Source organism: Lepidothrix coronata, unplaced genomic scaffold, assembly GCF_001604755.1.
Source record: "Lepidothrix coronata isolate B3197 unplaced genomic scaffold, Lepidothrix_coronata-1.0 Scaffold31, whole genome shotgun sequence".
NCBI classification, from domain to species: Eukaryota; Metazoa; Chordata; class Aves; order Passeriformes; family Pipridae; genus Lepidothrix; species Lepidothrix coronata.
In genome coordinates, this window is record NW_016690211.1 from 8,138,825 (window position 1) to 8,157,570 (window position 18,746).

At 37.7% G+C, this 18,746-nt stretch overlaps 1 protein-coding gene across 3 annotated transcripts in view; it reads left to right on the plus strand.

Moving 5' to 3' along the window:
• Window positions 1-18,746, plus strand: part of KIF2A (kinesin family member 2A) — a 51,293-nt gene extending 32,547 nt beyond the window's left edge. For 2 of the 3 annotated variants that reach the window (XM_017811261.1, XM_017811262.1), the window contains exons 11-20: window positions 15-78; window positions 485-576; window positions 817-959; window positions 1,664-1,868; window positions 5,058-5,168; window positions 9,774-9,841; window positions 12,713-12,863; window positions 14,476-14,577; window positions 16,556-16,691; window positions 18,530-18,746. In XM_017811261.1, the coding sequence (XP_017666750.1) occupies window positions 15-78; window positions 485-576; window positions 817-959; window positions 1,664-1,868; window positions 5,058-5,168; window positions 9,774-9,841; window positions 12,713-12,863; window positions 14,476-14,577; window positions 16,556-16,691; window positions 18,530-18,615 (1,158 nt within the window). In that variant the 3' untranslated portion in view covers window positions 18,616-18,746. Of the gene's footprint in view, window positions 1-14; window positions 79-484; window positions 577-816; window positions 960-1,663; window positions 1,869-5,057; window positions 5,169-9,773; window positions 9,842-11,490; window positions 11,605-12,712; window positions 12,864-14,475; window positions 14,578-16,555; window positions 16,692-18,529 lie in introns of all 3 variants that reach the window. The other variant, XM_017811260.1, reaches the window with a different exon arrangement.

Genomic DNA, 18,746 nt, shown 5'->3' on the forward strand with positions numbered 1-18,746 from the left:
TATTTTTAATTTAGACTATGGGTGGTGACTTTGCGGGAAAGAACCAAGATTGTTCTAAAGGCATATATGCGCTTGCAGGTAAGACTTTATTGATCAGTTGACTTTTGGCAGATTAGTTGGGATCAATACATTTTCTGCTCCCTGTCATACAAACATAACAGTTTACATACTTTGCATTACAGTGGAGCTTTGGTAACATCAAAGGTATTTCCTAGATGTGGAGCCTTTATACAGTAGTGTAAATATAGACTGTTTCAAAAAATGCAATAACAGAGGATTTAAGTTTATGATTTTGGGGTCTTCTGCATCTTTCAGTGTAATGTGGTAGTTTAAACTGCATTGTTTTAGACCTAGTTACTGACCCTTTCTGTTATTCTTGCAAAATATGAGAGATGCTGTTAAATAGACCGTTACGCATGAATGAGTGTTCACTAAAAAAAAATAGATGACAAGATTTCTTTTTGTTCTGGAAATGTATTCACAGCTCGTGATGTGTTTTTAATGCTAAAGAAGCCAAACTATAAGAAGTTAGAACTTCAAGTATATGCAACATTTTTTGAGATCTACAGTGGTAAGGTAAGTACCTGGTCTTTCTCGAAGGAAGAAAGAATTTCTTATTCACAAACAAGATTTTGAGCTTGTCACATAAAATATTTTTTTCCTCTTTTACTATCAGCTGTATTTAAAATAGTTCTTTACACTTCCCTTGCAATTATGTTTTTCCATGGAATAATTTGCGTATTTTGATACAGAATTTGAAACAGTAATGTCTTTTAAAGCTCCTCTTTAACTGTTCTGTTTTCCCCCTTCTGTAAGGTTTTTGACTTGTTGAACAGGAAGACAAAATTAAGAGTGTTAGAAGATGGTAAACAGCAAGTCCAGGTGGTGGGATTGCAGGAGCGGGAAGTCAAATGTGTTGAAGATGTTCTTAAGCTTATTGAAGTAGGCAACAGCTGCAGGTATCTTTGATATCTTACACCATTTTTTCGCTGTACATTAAAAAATCAGAACAAGATTTTTTTGGGATCTCTTCATAGTGATGCCTGCAAGTAAGGAATCTATCTACCTTTTAAATAAAGATATTTAGAGTTTCGCTGTCTCCTAAAAAGAAAAAACTGCTTTTTCGATGGAACGTGAATTGTATGCATTATGTAAGCAGCTTACTGACTCAAATTCACATGATTTAAAATCTGGAATGCTGCCAGATTCTTCATCTGTAAAAGGCCTTGATGCGTTCTGGCAGAGGTTAAGTGCGATATTTTTTCTTTTTTTTTTAAGACTTGAGCTTCATTGTTTTTAAAATTAGCCTTGTGCATGGACTACTGCATGATCAGATAGAAGTGCCGTCAGCATTTTATGTCTAAGCTTTCCGATAATCTGAAATATTTGAAGATCTGATTAGTCTTGCTTCTAAAAGGGAGGTAAAATGCTACTAATCTTCCATTTCTGATTGAAGAGATGAAAAAAAGAGATATAATTGCACTATGTATATCCAATTATTAGTGTTCTATCTCTGGTGTTCACAGGAGTGTTAAACGTGCTGTCAACATGTAGGAAAACACAGGAATCTGCCCTGAGAAAACTAGCATTGTGAGATTAGTGTTTAACCTGTGTGGTCCTTTGCCTATTCATATGTCCTTCTCTTTTCTTCCCTCGTTTAAAGGACATCTGGCCAGACATCTGCAAATGCGCACTCATCTCGAAGTCATGCAGTATTTCAGATTATTCTCAGAAGGAAAGGAAAATTGCATGGTAAATTTTCTCTGATTGATTTGGCTGGCAATGAAAGAGGAGCAGATACTTCCAGTGCAGACAGACAGACCCGACTGGAAGGTGCAGAAATTAACAAGAGCCTTTTAGCACTCAAGGTAACTTACATGTTTCTATTGCCTTTGAGTAAGTGGAAGCCTACATATAATAGCAATAACTATTAAAATTTAATGGTTTCGCAGGCTTCACTTGTCTACATTTTCTACTGATTTGACAGGTAAAATAATATATTGGTTTTTCCTCTAAATGCCTGAAGGAACACTTCATAATTCCCAGGTAGAAACAGTGCAGAAACATTGACCTACCAAATTGCATCTAGTTTTTGTAAATGAAAAAAACCAAGAAAAACCCAAACAAAAAAACCATCTTGAACAGAAAGTCCCCAGTAGTTGAATTTTCAGACATGTCTGATATATATTTAAAATGGGAAAGCAAGTGACTTACTTTGGTACTCAGGATATGAAATACTAATTGGAAATATGCTTACTGATCTGAGTATTTATTTCTTTTTTTTTTTAATAAAAAATAAAATTACATTGACAACATATTTATTTACTGCTGTTAATATATTCACTAGAGCAAAACAACAGCAACATGTCCAGACAGAACTAACAAATGCATTAAAATAAGCCTTGGAAGTTGAAATCCACAGCAAATTGTCTGATACTGTCACTACAGATTTTCATACATCAATCCAGGATGCATCAGCAGAGCTATGAAATACCATGCACCAGCACTGTGGTTTTATCTAAAAAATCTGAACCCCTAAATTACTGTGCTTACTTTTTTATTCCCATTATATATTTAGGAGAAGACTGGTATCTAACTAAAGAGATCTCACAAAACACCACAAAATTTTGATGTATAGTATGTCATTACAAAATTGTGTGGCGTGTTGAAAAATTGGAAGCAGCATTTCCAAAAGTGTAGCCTATTCTGATTTAGCATCAAACTAAACAATGCAGGGAACATGTTGGTGTTACTGTTCTTTCAAATATAATTGAATGAAGCTGTTTTGTTTTGTTGTGTTTTGGTTTTTGTTGTTTTTGTTGTTTTGTTGTTTTTGGCAGGGGGGTGTTGGGTTTTTTTCAGTTTACTTCTTGATTTTGTGCTGGCTAGTGCTCAGACAACATATTTTGTTAGTTTTCCTACAAGTTGTCTTTTTAATTATAGCAAAAGGTTCTGCTGCTGCTGTACTAGTGATTTTGATCAAAATTATGTGAGGAAGAGGAAATAAAAAGAAATTGGGGTTTTGCAGAGATCTAAAAGGTGGTATAAGACGATAGAAGTTCTTCAATTTTATGTTAGCTTTCCATTTTCCATCTCTCCCCAAAAACATTACTCAGCTTTTTCTACTTGTATTCAGGACCCATGAAGTTATTGTCAAGTTCAAATTAAATTAGTATGTTCTGAGAAGTGGTCTTTGATGCTAATCCAGTGATGTTTGTATCTGGGTATCAGTCCTGTCTTAACCTGTTCAGATTTTTAGTATGGGAAGTTGTTTGTGTAATATCTCTACATGGAAGTAATGTTGTAATTTTGTTACCTGGTTTTCTGAGCTGTCATGAAAAACAAAAAGCAGTTAAAAGCTCCATTAATTTAGAAGCTGGAGGTGTCCTTCTGTAATCTTTTACTAATAAGGAGATAGCCTGATTCTATCAGGAGTAAGCAAACTAAAAATCATTGTAGTAAATTAAAATATCTTAATTAAACTTGCTGATTGCCATATCAGTAATTCAACATACACATTTGTGACTTTTTACTTTGCAATGTCACTTGTTGAAAATCCGTTGCTCCTCTTCCTGTCTTACAAGCTTTTACCTTTATGCAAGTTTAATATTAATGTATAAATTAAAAATATTCAAGGAATGCATTGCCTTGTTTACCTATAAGTACTGAGTCCTATTTTAGCACTTTTATCTGAAGTTCGCATGCAACAAGCTTCAGACTTTCTGTTTATCTGAGCTGTGTCCATTCTGAATTGTAAAATTCAGCTGGTCAGTTTTTTCAATAATCACTTTAGTTAAAGCCAGTTTGCCCTTGTGTTTGTTTCATCCTGTATAATGGGACTTTTATTCCAAGCCCATTTTTAGTTCTGTTTTATGCTGTTTCACAGCTGCCATGCTTTCTCAGATTATCATCCAACAGTTTCTAGCCTGGCTTTTGGAAGAAGCTGTTTCTAGGAAATTTCAAAAGGCCACAAGGATATATCTTCAGCTGAAGGATTAGTTGAACTTCTGTAGAACTATTCATGTAACACAAAAGCCATTCCATCTGTTAGTGCAGCTAAAAGCAAAGCTCTAATTTAAAAAGCAGTTGAAGTATGGTTGGTTATAGAAGTTCTGTGTGTACATGTGTTAAAAGTGCACCAAGGAAACTTTGCGTCTGAAGAGGTGTCTGTAGGCAAACTGTTAAGGCAAAGGCACAATCTGAATTAATGGTCAAAATATGATGACAAAACCACAAAAATTTAAAATGAAACTTTCTTTGCCTAGGAAGTAACTTATGATGTTAGAGCACTGAGTGGATAGAAGTGATGTTTAGAGTAATGCTATCTTTTTGCACTGTTGTGCTTAGTTGCTGCTGTAACTTCTACAGTAATTTCATAATATTTACATCTGTAGAGTATTGTTCACTGGAACCCAACCAATTGCAAATATTAGTGTAGCTCCATGCCACTGCAAATGAAAGAGGAGACCTTATCTCTGTTTTTTTCACTTAAATAGTATTTTGAAGCAGAGAATGACTTAACATTTTTGAGTGTCTTCCAGTGTTGAGTATATCAGTAAAAAGCCATGCATACTAGGTTTATGACCTGTGGAAGCTTTCAGAGAGTTTGCTTTCTTCTGAGCTCTAAAGAAAGTCAGTGGTAAATTCAGAATCAAAGCTACTGCTTTTAGTTGGTATAGTTAACACATGTCCCTGTCCCTGCTGCTGCTGCTGGCAGATGATGTAGGTCATTCAGGCTTTTGTAGCTGATAATCAGGAATAATTGTTAGCCTGAACATTTAACATCAACAGTGTTTTGTTTTGTTGTTGGATACAGTAGATGTAAACATTTTGGATGACACTCAGTTTTTAAGCTATTAAGTCCTTTTTAAGTTCCTTCCTCCCTGCTGAGCTTAAAGAGAGCTGGAAGCCTAACACTTACTGAATCCAAACTTTAATGGTAAATTTTAATGATATTTTGGGGGAGAGCAACAAAATAAACATGTATTTTCTGATTCTGAATTACATTTTTGTTATATTTGCTTAACATATATTAAAGAACCTCTTTGTTCTTTCAGGAGTGCATTAGAGCCTTAGGCCGAAATAAACCTCATACACCCTTCAGAGCAAGTAAACTTACTCAGGTGCTAAGAGATTCATTCATTGGAGAAAACTCACGTACCTGTATGGTAAGTTGGTTTGGTTAACTTTTCTAACAATAACAAAGAGAAAAGGCACTGTGAATTTAGGCTTTTATGTTTAAAATTGGTCACTTGCTACTAGCAATGTGTTGGACTTAAATTTCTCCACTAACTGACACTGTATGTGGAGGGGGATTTCAACAGAGACATTTCTGAATGGTTGAGATTGAACATTAGGAGAAATTTCTTCGTCAAAGGAGTTGTCAAGCATTGAAACAGCCTGCCCAGGAAAGTGGTCAAGTCACCATCCATAGAGGTATCTAAAAGATATGTAGATGTATCACTTAAGGACAGTGGTGGTGGGCTTGGTTGGGTAAATGGTTGAATTCAATGATTTTAGAGGTCTTTTCCAACCCAAATGATTCTGTGATTTCAGATAACTTGCTCCTGTCTCACTTTTTATTGACCTTTCTTATATCTTCCTTTAGTTTTCTAGCTAGGCAGGCAGCTAGAAACGCTTCAAGCTAAAATTTTGTCTGTTTGTTTTTAATAATGTCTTAGTTATAGAAGAGTCTTTTTTGTTGATGCAGAATTTTGGAAAAGTGGTGTAGACTGGAAATACTAAGATAAGTTATGATCTTTAAATGAGAAAGACTAAAAGTTGGTAGCAAGGGCATCAGCATGTGCTTTAGGCTGTTGAGGGGGAAGTTACTGGGATAGATAGAATGAATAGCTGTAAATAAATATGTAAAAAATATATATGTGTCAAAATTATTGAAAATATTATTATTAGCTATTATAGATATATAAAGACATGATTATATATACACATGTAAATAGTTGTTGAATTGTTGTAAATGTGCATTTCCATCAGTCTGAAAAACAGAATTATTCTGACAGATGGAGGAAAGAACAGGTAAAAGCACTGACATTAAGTTGTCTTATTATTCTTAATATTTCTCCTTATGAGAAAGCAAACTCTCTGCAGTGCACACCGATTACTAGGCTTCTTTGGTTACTTTTCACTGACTCCTTGGAATTACTTAGTCTGGAAGCCAAAAAGGTCTGCAGACCACAATGTTAAAGCTGTGGTGTTAGGGCAGCCTAGTCTTCCCTTTAGCTGTTAGGTATGGCTATAACGTGAAAATGGTGATAAGATAGCATTTATTAACCTACCTTTCTGCAGTTTTCTGGTGAAAAGACAGGATTGTTTTCTTTCCCACTGAAACATACCTAGCTGAAGATGCCCCTGGTTACTGCAGAGGGGTTGAAATAAACGACCTTGAAGAGCGTTTTCCAAACCAAATCATTCTATTATTCTATAACTTCGTAAATCCTATCCAGGATCAGAAAGCTAAATTGTGCGTCTCCAGTGAGTGTATCCACACTGCTGAAGGAAGTTCGAAAAGTTAGCCTGTTGGAAGTTACTCTCTGCACTTTGAATAACCAACATTTGTGAATATTTCATGGAAGATCTGCTTCCTTCGAAAGAAATCCAGAGACATATAGTCAGCATAAATAAGTTTTTTTGAACTTTATTAGTCATTGCTGTTTTACTGTTCTTGTCCTTAAATTGTTTGAGAAACCATTTAGTAGGATAATTTATCGCCATTTGAAAGTTGCAATGTGACTACATAGAACAATCTCATTTTTTAACCAGTCCTGCTCCTTGACATGCTACATCCTTGATGTGCTTCAGTCATTGCTGAAGTGCCAGACCCATCAACCCTCCAAGGTGTGGGAGTAGGAGCCTGCAGACTTCAGTGTCCCAGCAGGGCCATTGATCCCACTGTGATGGCTTATAAGCAATGTAGACACATGCGAAATAGAAAGAATGGTAATTTCAGGTCTTAAAGATACTCCTGTTTGTAAGTAGTGCAGCTTTTTCCATCCCCATTTGGAATTCAGAATGAGGAAGTGAGTGACAAAGAGGTCTGAGTCCTCCTGTCCTGCCTGGACTGGGCTTGTTGGGACATGAGGAGATGTCATATACCAAGAGTTGTGCATGGGTTCATGTGCCCTGAAAGGGGTATCCACATGGCTGACAGCACCTACAGAGGCACATCTCTATGTGCATTTAACTATATGTACTATAGCAGCTGTACTGCTCCTTATGCTCTTTATACTCTTTAAAATGTTGAAGCAGTCTCCTAGTATTGTAGCAATTTTGTAAATAGGTAAAGCAAAAGACACGCACACAAGCAGAGGGAAACCCAGAATTCATTCACTTCCCATTGTCAGGCAGGTTCAGCTGTGCCCAGGAAAGCGGGGCTGTATCAGATGTAATGATGCCTTGGGAAGACAAACACCATCACCCTAAATATCCCTGTCTCTGGCATGCTCTGAACATTGAGCTGATGGAAGAGATGCATACATCTTTCACATTATATAAGTCAGGAAGGGTTTTAGGAATGGCTAAGTTTTTGTTAATTAGAACCCAGAACAAGAGACGTGCAATTGTGTGATCTTCTTAAATCTATGCTTGTTGTTTTCATTGGTAACTGATGTGTGTTTTCATTAGTAACTGATATGTAAACTTAGCAGTTTAAATTTAAGTCTGTATGGTAGCAGGCTCTTTAGGCTTTCTAACCTGCTTCCACCACATATTTTTCCTTTCTCCCCAGAAGTTCCTCTTGGGGTGACAACTTCTGCTTTTGTACAGGAATGTCAGCAGCAGGATGTAAGAGAAGATTGGGATTATCTAATTCCCATCAATTTCAGTCTCCTGAGAGACTAAGAGGCATCATTCTTGTGATGCCGTGACAAATGTTATTGTGTAGAATCATAGAGGTGTTTGTCATGGGTAGAGCCTTTACTACTCTCTTGAAAAGAGCACAGGTGGAAAAATTGGACTACTGAGAGAAACTAGGACAAATAGTGTTGCCACTGTTGCCCAATCACAGTTTTTATTTTTGCTGAGTTCTGGAAAGAAGGTACTATCTTCAGAGTATCTTATTTAACTGGAAAAGGAACGACCTTTAGATTCCAAATATATCTGATAAAAAGTTTGCTGTCAAATATTGTTTACAGATAACTTCTGATTGAGGAAGAAGTATCATAGAATCATACCATAGAACCATAGAATCAACCGAGTTGGAAAAGACCTCAGAGATCATCAAGTCCAACCCTTGATCCAAGACCCGTTACTACATACACCGTGGCACTAAGTGCCACATCCAGTCTCATCTTGAAAACCTCCAGGGACGGTGAATCCACCACCTCCCTGGGCAGCCCATGCCAGTGTCTGATTACTCTCTCTGTAAAATATTTTTTCCTAATATTCAACCTAAACCTCCCCTGGCAGGGCTTAAGACCATGCCCTCTTGTCCTACTGCTGGTTGCCTGGGAGAAGAGACCAACACCCACCTGGCTACAACCTCCTTTCAGGTAGTTGTAGAGAGTGATGAGGTCTCCCCTGAGCCTCCTCTTCTCCAGGATAAACAACCCCAGCTCCCTCAGCCTCTCCTCATAGGACTTGTGCTCAAGTCCCTTCACCAGCCTTGTTGCTCTTTGGACCTGCTCCAGCATCTCAGTATCCCTCCTGAACTGAGGGGCCCAGAACTGGACACAGTACTCCAGGTGTGGCCTCACCAGCGCTGAGTACAGGGGAAGAATCACTTCCCTGGTCCTGCTGGCCACACTGTTCCTGATACAGGCCAGGATGCCATTGGCCTTCTTGGCCACCTGGGCACACTGCTGGCTCATGTTCAGCTTCCTGTCAGTCCAAACTCCCAGGTCCCAGAGCCTGGCTGCTCTCCAGCCACTCTGTTCCCCAGTCTGTAGTGCTGCATGGGGTTGTTGTGGCCAAAGTGCAGGACCCAGCACTTGGCCTTGTTGAACCTCATCCTGTTGGAATCAGCATCTCACCTGCTTGTCCAGGTGCCTCTGAAGAGCCCTCTTGCCTTCCCAACAGATCAACATGCCCCCCCAATTTGGTGTCATCTGCAAATTTGCTAATGGTACACTTGATCCCCTCATCCAGATCATCAGTAAAGATATTAAACAGGACTGGGCCCAACACTGATTCCTGGGGGACACCACTAGTGACTGGCTGCCAACTGGATGCAGCCCCGTTCACCACCACTCTCTGGGCCCGACCCTCCAGCCAGTTCTTAACCCATCAGAGTGCACCTGTCCAACCTGTAGATGTCTTTACTTAGGAAAATAGTTAAATTAAACTCATCTTTAATACTGTTAAGTATGATTTTTGACTATGGCCAAAATCATCATAGAGTCTCCTTGAACAGAGAACAGCCTACAGAGATATATGAAAAATAATCTAGTAACTGTTTGGAGGATATATTAGTTTTACACTCTGTTGAGTTGCATATTTCCCATTTTGAGGAGTCTTTTATTTTTTAGTTAGAGTTTTGCATTTACATATTATGTTACCAAGGTGGTGAAGTTGGAGAAATTGACTGCATTTCTGTGAATTCTTGGTGTTCCTTTTATGGTTAAAGGAAATTGAAGCTTTGACTGGACATCTGTGTCCCTGAGATGCTGCTGTATAAGGACAACTGTACATAGCAGACATTTTTTGTAGAAGATCACAAATGAAACTGGAGATTAAAAAAATGTATGAAGTTAATTTGAGTTCATCTACCCTTTCATGTGTACAAAGCGATTTATTAACATGTGGCTTGTTTTCTCCAGATTGCTACAATTTCTCCGGGGATGGCATCATGTGAAAACACTCTAAATACATTGAGATATGCAAACAGGTATAAAAAATATTATTTCTTATAGCTGTACCAGCTGTTGATGACTGACATTTGAAATAGTTGTTCCATGATGTGTAATTATTTTAGCTACTTGAATAATTTGATCGTAGTTGCATTTCTTAATAAGATCCAAATTACTGATCCAGGCTCACATTTAATTTAAGTTGTCACTGTAGAAATTGCATTTACACCATTATCCAGAAATGCGGAGATGGATGATGTGGATTGCAAGATATGTGGGAGATGTCACTATTAGTTTTGCCCCTGCTCTGGAGGAACCATCTCCTGCATTAGTGTTTGTGATGATTCCCTGGGACGTTAGCTACAAGTTCTGTGATGTTATTTTTTTTTTCATCCCCATGGTGGAATTGTGTACAGTTGCCAGTCTCTATCATACGTTCATATGAAATTTCATGCTTCCCAAATACAGGCAAATATCTGAGACCCCTAAACAAAAAGGCAGTAAATCTGACAGACTTTTTGATCACTGTGGAGAAATTAGCACCTCCAGAGGCAAATGCTGGTGCTCTGAGACCTGTACTGCTCTAAGAAAGTGTTCAACTCTCCCCAGTGAGTTTGAAAGAAGCCCTCACCTGCTGCAGTTCTCCCACATTTAATAGAAATGGGGTGATCAGGTCCTGTGTGTCCCTGCAGTCAGACCTTTACCCAGAGACTCCCCATGTTTTGCTGCAAAGCACAAAGGCTGCAGACAGGGGCCATCAGGTACCCTGGTTTTGCCATTTTTTACCATGTAGTACCCTGCTTGCCCCAGTGAAAGATGGCAGAATCACGACAGCTCCTGCTTGGCTGGGCACCACAGCCAATTGCTGGCTGGGCAGGAAGGCTTACCACCAGCTCCTCTCAATATCCAAATGTCCCTGTGTCTGAGTCAAGGGAGCCAGTAGTAAACCTGCCTGGCTTGGACCAGTCTGTGTGATTTCCTTCCTGGAGAGAAAGAGGCTTCTCCTCACCTCCTTACAGTAACATAACAAAGGACTGTCCACATTCAAGATTCGTTCGAACTTTTACCCCCTTACAGAACCTGTGTTGCTGAAGTGACTCTACAAAGAGTCACTACAAAACTAATTAAACACCTGTTTCTAGTGTACTAATTAGTTGTACTGAAACTGTTTCCTCCCCTTGGTGTTAAAATTGTATGTTGTTACGGAGTACCTGTCCCTGTAATGTTCCTTCATGTGTTTGTATAGTTTTTTATTTTTTTCTAACAATACATCATTTTCACAGTTTTTAGGTGTTGGGCACTACTGTGTGTGCACAGTGAAGAAAGGAGGCAGAATAGAATTTAAAGTTTTGTAGCTGTAGTGGTTTGATATTTTAAAAGGAGCCATTTAGTGGAATATTGAATGTAGACCAAATCTTATTAACTATACAAACGCAAATCTGGAACTACTCTTCTGAAAACACTGCTATTATGGTCCCCTGCAAATTAGCAGCACTGGTTTTGTTCAGTTTTGTTAGTAATCTGAACTGCTTGCAGAAAGTTTAAATATGTTGACACACATATGTTTTAGTATAAAAATAATTTTGTAGTTAAATATTAAAGAAGTATGCTAAACAAAGAGTTGTAATTTTAACTGTGTTTATGAGAACATTTTCTTTTCATTTGCCACTGTATTTTGCTGCTGCAGAGTAAAGGAATTTGGAATTAGTCCTTCGGACATTCCCTTCTCACAGGGTAGTGGCAGTCGCTCTGATCTCTCTCCTTCCTATGAGTATGACGACTTTTCTCCTTCAAACACCAGGTCTACTTCATTCTATACATGGAATCTTTAAGTTTTCTTTTTGGCTATGTAATTTTACAGATCAACCTTTCATTAGTCGCCTTGCCATGAGTCACACATACGTTGTTTTTATTTTGGTTTGGCAGGTGATGGTTCTGCATGATCTGCAATCATCTTCCCAGTATTTTGTTTATGCTCCTTAAACATCCGCATTCTGTATCCAGACTTGCTAGTTTCTTTCATACATTAAAAAAAAAATGGTGATGTCACCTTCGTATATTTAGTGGACCAAATCTAACAATTCCGTGTTTAGGGTAACTTAAATCTCTGAAAAGTTTTGTAAATAATTCTGTTATTAAAACTTTTCATCACCCTGAAGTTAAATGGAAAATATTTTCCATTGTAGTAAGTAAGTGCTAGTTGAAAAAAACATTTTTCCCATTAAAAAAATGAAGAATATGTTCTAAAACTTGCTATACTTTCAGACTTTTATCCATCTTTCATAAACTTGCTTTTAAATGGGATTTTTTTGACAGAAGCATTACTAATCTTTGAGCTACTTTCATGCTGCAAGAGCCTAACATTTTTTTAAAATATTTTCAACTTTGAAATGAATTAAAGGATCTATTTATTCTCTGAAATACTTGGTTGCAAGTTATTATTTTCTTCAGAATTTCTTGGCTGTTTTGCTTATAACAGCTAATGGGGTGCTGATCAACTAAATTTTTAAAACACAATTGTGTATTCAGAAAAAGAAAGGTGGTCAGGTTTAGGGTGCTGAATGAACTTTCCTTTCAAATATCACTCATTGTTAAGGAGATACTGTTGAGGGGTTTGAGATTTTTGCCCTCCTGTTAAGTAGTAGTAAGATTTTAATGAGGAAATGCCTCTTGCTAGATGATTGGTTGTAATCTGCATGCAAGTAGTAAAACTGCAATGGTCCATCCTTTTTACAAATCAGACTAACACCTTTTTGTCACTGAAAGTACATTAAATTTGTGAAGCTGACATCATCATCTTCCTTATTAAATGAATTAATTATGCATAAACATATAGAGCTTTATTTTTGGTTGTGACTCTTTTGCACAGGAGGTTACTAATTTACAGCTGGAACATTTTCTGTTTGTAGGGTGAAGGAGCTGACAGTCGATCCTAGTACCTCAGGGGACATCCGTTCCATTATACACCATACTCCCAATCAGATGGATGACTTGGAGACACAGTGGGGTGTGGGAAGCTCTCCTCAGAGAGATGATCTCAAACTGCTTTGTGAACAAAACGTGAGTAGTTTACAGTATTACATGGAAAGAGATAATGAAATACAGTGGCAGAACAAATCCAGATTAATGTGTATTTGTAGCCTGTTAGCAAGATCTTCAGGTAAATAGATCATGCCTCTTCACTTTTTCACTTTTTTGTTCATTTGCATACAAAAGAAAAACCAAACTCAAAAACATTTCTTGAAGTTTTTTTTTAATCTTCCTTTCTGATTAGGGATTTTAATATCTCGGCAGGGTCTGCTCTAGGCTCTGGCAATCTGTACGTGTGCATTTTTTTCCAGTATAGCTTCACATTTTTTTCAGCAGTTAGCAGTTCCTGGGACATTTGTCTTTTTTATTTAACACTCTTTGTGGTCTTGAGCATTATTTTCCCTGCATGCAAACCCCATTTCAAGTGAGTTTGCCTTTCTCTGCATGTAGAAATCTGGCTACCCATCATTCTTCCTCCTGGCATCCTGATTTTCCTGGGGTGAAACCCCAGTGCACTGTTTGGGAAGAGAACCACGTGATGGTCCTAATATGTCTTCCTGTGCTGCAGGAGTGGGGAGCCGAGAGGCATCTTCCAAAGGGCATTTTCCCTCATTGCTGATTATCAGCTCTAGTCACGGTTCCTTAAATATTCAGTAGGGATTAAAACTCGATTTGTGAAAATGCTGATGAAAAATAGAAAGAAAAAGTCCGTAGTATCCTAACTTTTTTCACAAAACTCTGTTTCTCAGAGTTTTTCTCTTCACCACTTCTTTGTGGTGTCTGCAGTATTTCTCACTTTGATAACTACCTTTTCTTCCAGTACTCTGTTTTATAAGAACATCCTAGTGATTCCTATAGCTTTCCACCAGACAGTCCTTCCAGCCAGATATCCTTTCATATCACACTTGTTCATTACTCATGTGGAATGAAATTAAGCTTTAAAAAATATTTCAAAAGCGTTGTATTATGAACTGTACTGTCTTGCTAAAACATTAATTAAAGCCTACCTAGCACTTTCTTCTTTTTTTGTTAACGATTCATTTCTAAACAAGCCCTGTTTGCCCCAGTTTGTACATCCACGAGTGCATTCTTCTAATGTATGAATCACTATGTACATTTTCGATTTCTCACTTCACATTTAACTTTTTTTCCTGAAGGATTAATTTAATTTTGATTTCCTGAAATGTATTGAATGTAATTGCTGTTCTCTTCTTTTGAAAACTGTTGCCTGTCTGTTGCAGCATGCAGAACAAAAAGCCCTGACAGAAATCCAGAGTTTTTTGTAGGCATTAAAACCTACTAGAAATTATAATTCTTCCCTTGTGGTTTCTTCTTCCCATTCTTTCAACTTGTTATTTTTATGTGGAATACCCTATTTTGCAATATTTGCTAAGATTAGTGACTGAAAATTTTAGTGAATATTAACTGAATTGAAATCTGTAAATATTTTTAATATGTTTTGAATTTATTGCCCCTTTGCTCATTTGTGGAGATTTTCTTGTTAGAAGTATTAAATTCTATTTTTGACAGGTTTTGCCTTCTGCATATTTCTTTCCATGTTCAGTGATGAAATGGATCACATTCAATATGTTTCTGTAGACACAGTTCTTTCTAGAATAACAAGACTAACTATTGTTTTTAGGAAGAGGAAGTTTCTCCACAGTTGTTTACTTTCCATGAAGCTGTGTCACAAATGGTAGAAATGGAAGAGCAAGTAGTAGAAGACCACAGGACTGTCTTCCAGGTAAAAGATGGAGCTCTACTTTTTTTTATCCTAATCTAGGAATTCGGGTTTTCCCAATGAAAGTGCATACTCTTGAATATGTAGGATGTCATCTGGCTGTTCTGATCTGTCAAAGATTTCTAAATTGATCTATTATTGTAAGCCTACAGATTCCATAACCACTAACCTTTGTCCTCATGATGAAAGAGAAGCATATCATCCCAGAAATTTAGTAAAGTTTTCCTTTGCCAGGGCTGGCAATTAATAGTAACGTCTCTATCAGCTCCATTTCTGTTTGGTCGTCTCCCTCTAAGATACTGCAATACTCTGTCCAAGTATTGTATCTGAGTACCCTTTTGTGACATCTTCCTCTGAGATCCAGATGAGACACATACATTTCAAACTGTCTGTTTGCTTCCATTTTACAGCTACGTAAAGGTTTTCATTCGCTATTTGTCAGGGTTTGTGAAAGGAATACTGCCCATGCAGTATAATGCTGGTCAGTGTTACGGAGTCTTTTACACTCACAAAATGAATTGTGGCAATGAGTTACTAGTTTTGAGAAGGAAATGTGAATTGCTTCTGTTCATAACCTAAAGGGCCTTTAGGCAGACTGGCTGTTTGCCAGAGAACAGCAGACCATTAAACCTGTATTAAACCTCAATTTATGTATCTAGCTTAGCAGAACGTTGATGAGTGTTCATAATATAGTAGGATGCTGAATAACACATTTTACAACAGATGCAGAGATTGTTATTGTGAAACATTAGCCCTGAAGTAAAACATACAGAAGTGTGAAAGTCATATGCCATATGCTGTGGCTGTGTCCTAATGCTTGTGACTTCTGGAGAGACAAACTGCATTAGTTAAAGATGTTATTGCCTCTGTGTGACCATCTGGCCTTCTGCTCTAGACTTCTGTTCCTTCCAGTGGTCAGTGGAAGGAAACATGTCTGAGCCTCAGGTTCCTTTGTTCGCAGCATGGCTTGTTAGTTTATGCTGTGCGAGTGGCTGGGCTGCCCCGATACACAATCTACCAGCTGTACCAGTCATCTTCTGTCAGCTTTTTCCTGGAAGCAACTGATACAAAACATCCTTTCCTAATAAAAATGGCTAAACTATACCAACACAAGGAAACGTGCTCTAAAGGTTTTGGGTTTTCTCTGTTTTGGATGTACAAGATTATGTTAGATGAGATGAGTCTTACCCCAATGCAAGCTCCTTCTGTCCTGAAAGCCAAAAAACAATTTTCAATTTTGCTTACATTACTGAGCACAGAAGGAAAGACTTTATTTTAGTGTGTCAGGCCCAGCATGCCTAGAACTGTCAGCTGCTTTCTTTTTTTAAATCAAAGCATTTCTGATGGGATCAGTTCTGATCACAGCTTTGCATAGTTCTGTAAGATTTAAGCTTCTCTTTCAGTTCTTTGCTGCAATCCTTTTTTTTCCTCTTTTTTTTGATGATATTCAGAATGCAAAGATGCCTGAGAAAGAGCCTTTACTGTAGTCCTGTGAGTGGAGTTAGATCATGCAATTACTGAGTTTAAAATAGATCTTCGATACAGCTTTTCTCAAAACTAGACAAAATTATCTTGGCTTCTTGTCTGTAGTAATGACTCTAGGACTATAGTCAGTGGTAACCAGCTGATACTTAAAATTGAAGCTTCAAAGTTTGAAACTTGCCTAAGGGGACACAACCATGATGTAAAGTTCTGCTCGCTGAGTTTCTTAGCTTTAGAACCACCTAATGTTTTGAATTTGAAGAGTACTGGCGTAGCTGGTGCTGGTATGACCACTGGAATTAAAACATAAGGTAGAAAAGATACAGTTTTGCTGAATTAGGAATAAGATTTCATTTTAGTATCTAAATCTGTTATATTGAGGTGACTAGACAGTAAATGTATGGTAATTTTGATAAAAAGTCTAAATCAGCTCTTTTTCTGGCCACTTGTCTTGAAACTTTGCTGATGTATTTTTTGATTTTTTTAAACTTTTATCTAGGAATCTATTAGATGGTTGGAAGTTGAAAAACTACTTCTTGACATGACAGAAGAAGTAGACTATGATGTGGATTCTTATGCTACCCAACTTGAAGCAATTCTAGAGCAAAAAATTGATATTCTGACCGAACTTAGAGGTAAATTGCTTTTAATCACTTTTCTGTACATTATTAGCATATGCCATGGAGACTTGCAGTAATAATGAGGAGGAAAAAAAAGAGTGTGAATATAGTCAAGGGTCTTTTTTACCCACTTGTGCTGCTCTGCAGTGTCCTTTGGAAGGAACATTTGTTCTGCTGCCTGAGAACAGGTTCACATCTGTGCTCAGATCATCCTAACATAAAGGAAGAGTCTATGCTTTACCTCCAGGAAGTATAAACTCAATCCTGCAATTTTTTTTTTCCTTTTTTTTCAAAACACTAAAGGAAGGTAAGAAAATCTAAACCAACTGTATGAAAAAACCCAGAAGGCAATGCAATGAGGAAAAAGAAGTAGGAACTCCCAGTTCCTAATCTGTTGCATTCTGTAGTGTAGCAGGGAACCTGCTGTCATTTTTTTAAGACTGTGCTTACGAGTGGCATCAAGCTCTTGAGTATCTTGGTTGGTAGTTTACCTTTTTTTTTCAACAGCCTTTCTGTTAGAATTTTGTCAGCTTATCTATGTTGAAAGACAAATTGCAGATTTATTACTTTACTTGGTGCCCAAAATTTACTCTTCCACTTATCTTCTAAAATCAGCTTGTCATCTTGGTACCTCATGGAGATTAGTTTTTCATTTCCTTTTTTTGTTAACTATTTGGACTCTAGGAGAAATGCTATACTAGTAAAAGCTTAAGGGTGGGATTTGGGGCTGAGGGGAGGGGTTTTTTGATGTGGTAGAAAACTGTAAGTTAAAATCTTACTTTTTATTCAGTCTATCTGCTGTAAATTAGAAGAGTGCATCAAGTGAATCAGATGTGACCTGTTTGCCTCGTAAGCATGCCAGTTATGCTTTAGCATTGGGGATTGGGGGTTCCTTTTCTTTTTATGGATGATGCCTTCCTTTTCAGAAGACAGTTTGAGACACCAGCAGTGAAAAAACAGTTTAGATGACTTCCTGTTTTTCAAAAACTTACTAGATATTGTTTTTGAAACAAGGTACTGGAGGTAAAATGCTATCTAAGAGATCCTTGCATCTTTACAGGAAGCATGATGTATGTGTAGTTTTACAGGAGGGAACACCTGTTAAGTCAAAAATTCTGTCTTGGCATCTTCTATGTTCTGCTCATGGCGCATAATGATCACTGAATTGTTTGGCTTTTACTTCTGTCACTGTGGGACTGACATCTTTATGTTGTCCTTTTGGTTTCCGTCTTCCCACTCTTGGGCATATTACTGGGGAATGGAAGGGAACAGGAATAGAAGTATGAGGATGCCACACTTCCTTTCTCAGGTTTCTCCCATTCTTATTATTCTTATTCTTGTTTCATCTTATGATGAAACAAATGAATGATGCATTTAACTGTTTACAGTTGAATAAGTTCCAATATTTATTCACAAATGCTTTTCATATTCATAGGAAAACAGGGGGACTAGAAATTAAATGTACAGAAGAGGCTGATTGTACGCTGAATAAAATTTTGTATGCCTCCAAGGTTGGTTGGTTTGGAAGGTGCTGGGAAGGAAAAGTGAACATGTAGTATCTCCCTACATTCTCTAAGATAGAAGGAGGATGTAAGTGTGCATTCTGGGTGTGCAGTTGTGCAGTTTACAAACCTACCCTGCCTAAAGACAGGGGTAGCATCCAAGAAGGGACTAAGTTGCTAAGCAACTTGTTTGTATGGTGAGTATTGAATTTAATTTGTAGCATCAGCTATTTTTATGAAGGAATGTTCTTTGTTGTGCACGAGGGCTGGGATATAGAGGATCAGGGTTTAGTTTCCAGATCTGTTCAGCGCTGGCACATCAGTATTCATTCTCTTCTGTTTTCATTAAAGACAAAGTGAAGTCGTTCCGGGCAGCTCTTCAAGAGGAGGAACAGGCCAGTAAACAGATCAACCCGAAAAGACCACGTGCCCTTTGAAATGGGCCTTTGCTGCTAGAGGAATCCATGAACCTGTACTGCTGTAGCACACATTTGTTACAAAACCCAGTGGCCAGGGGAACTCAACTACTTGAAAGTGTAAAAGCGTTAGAAATGTCTGTGGAAATGTC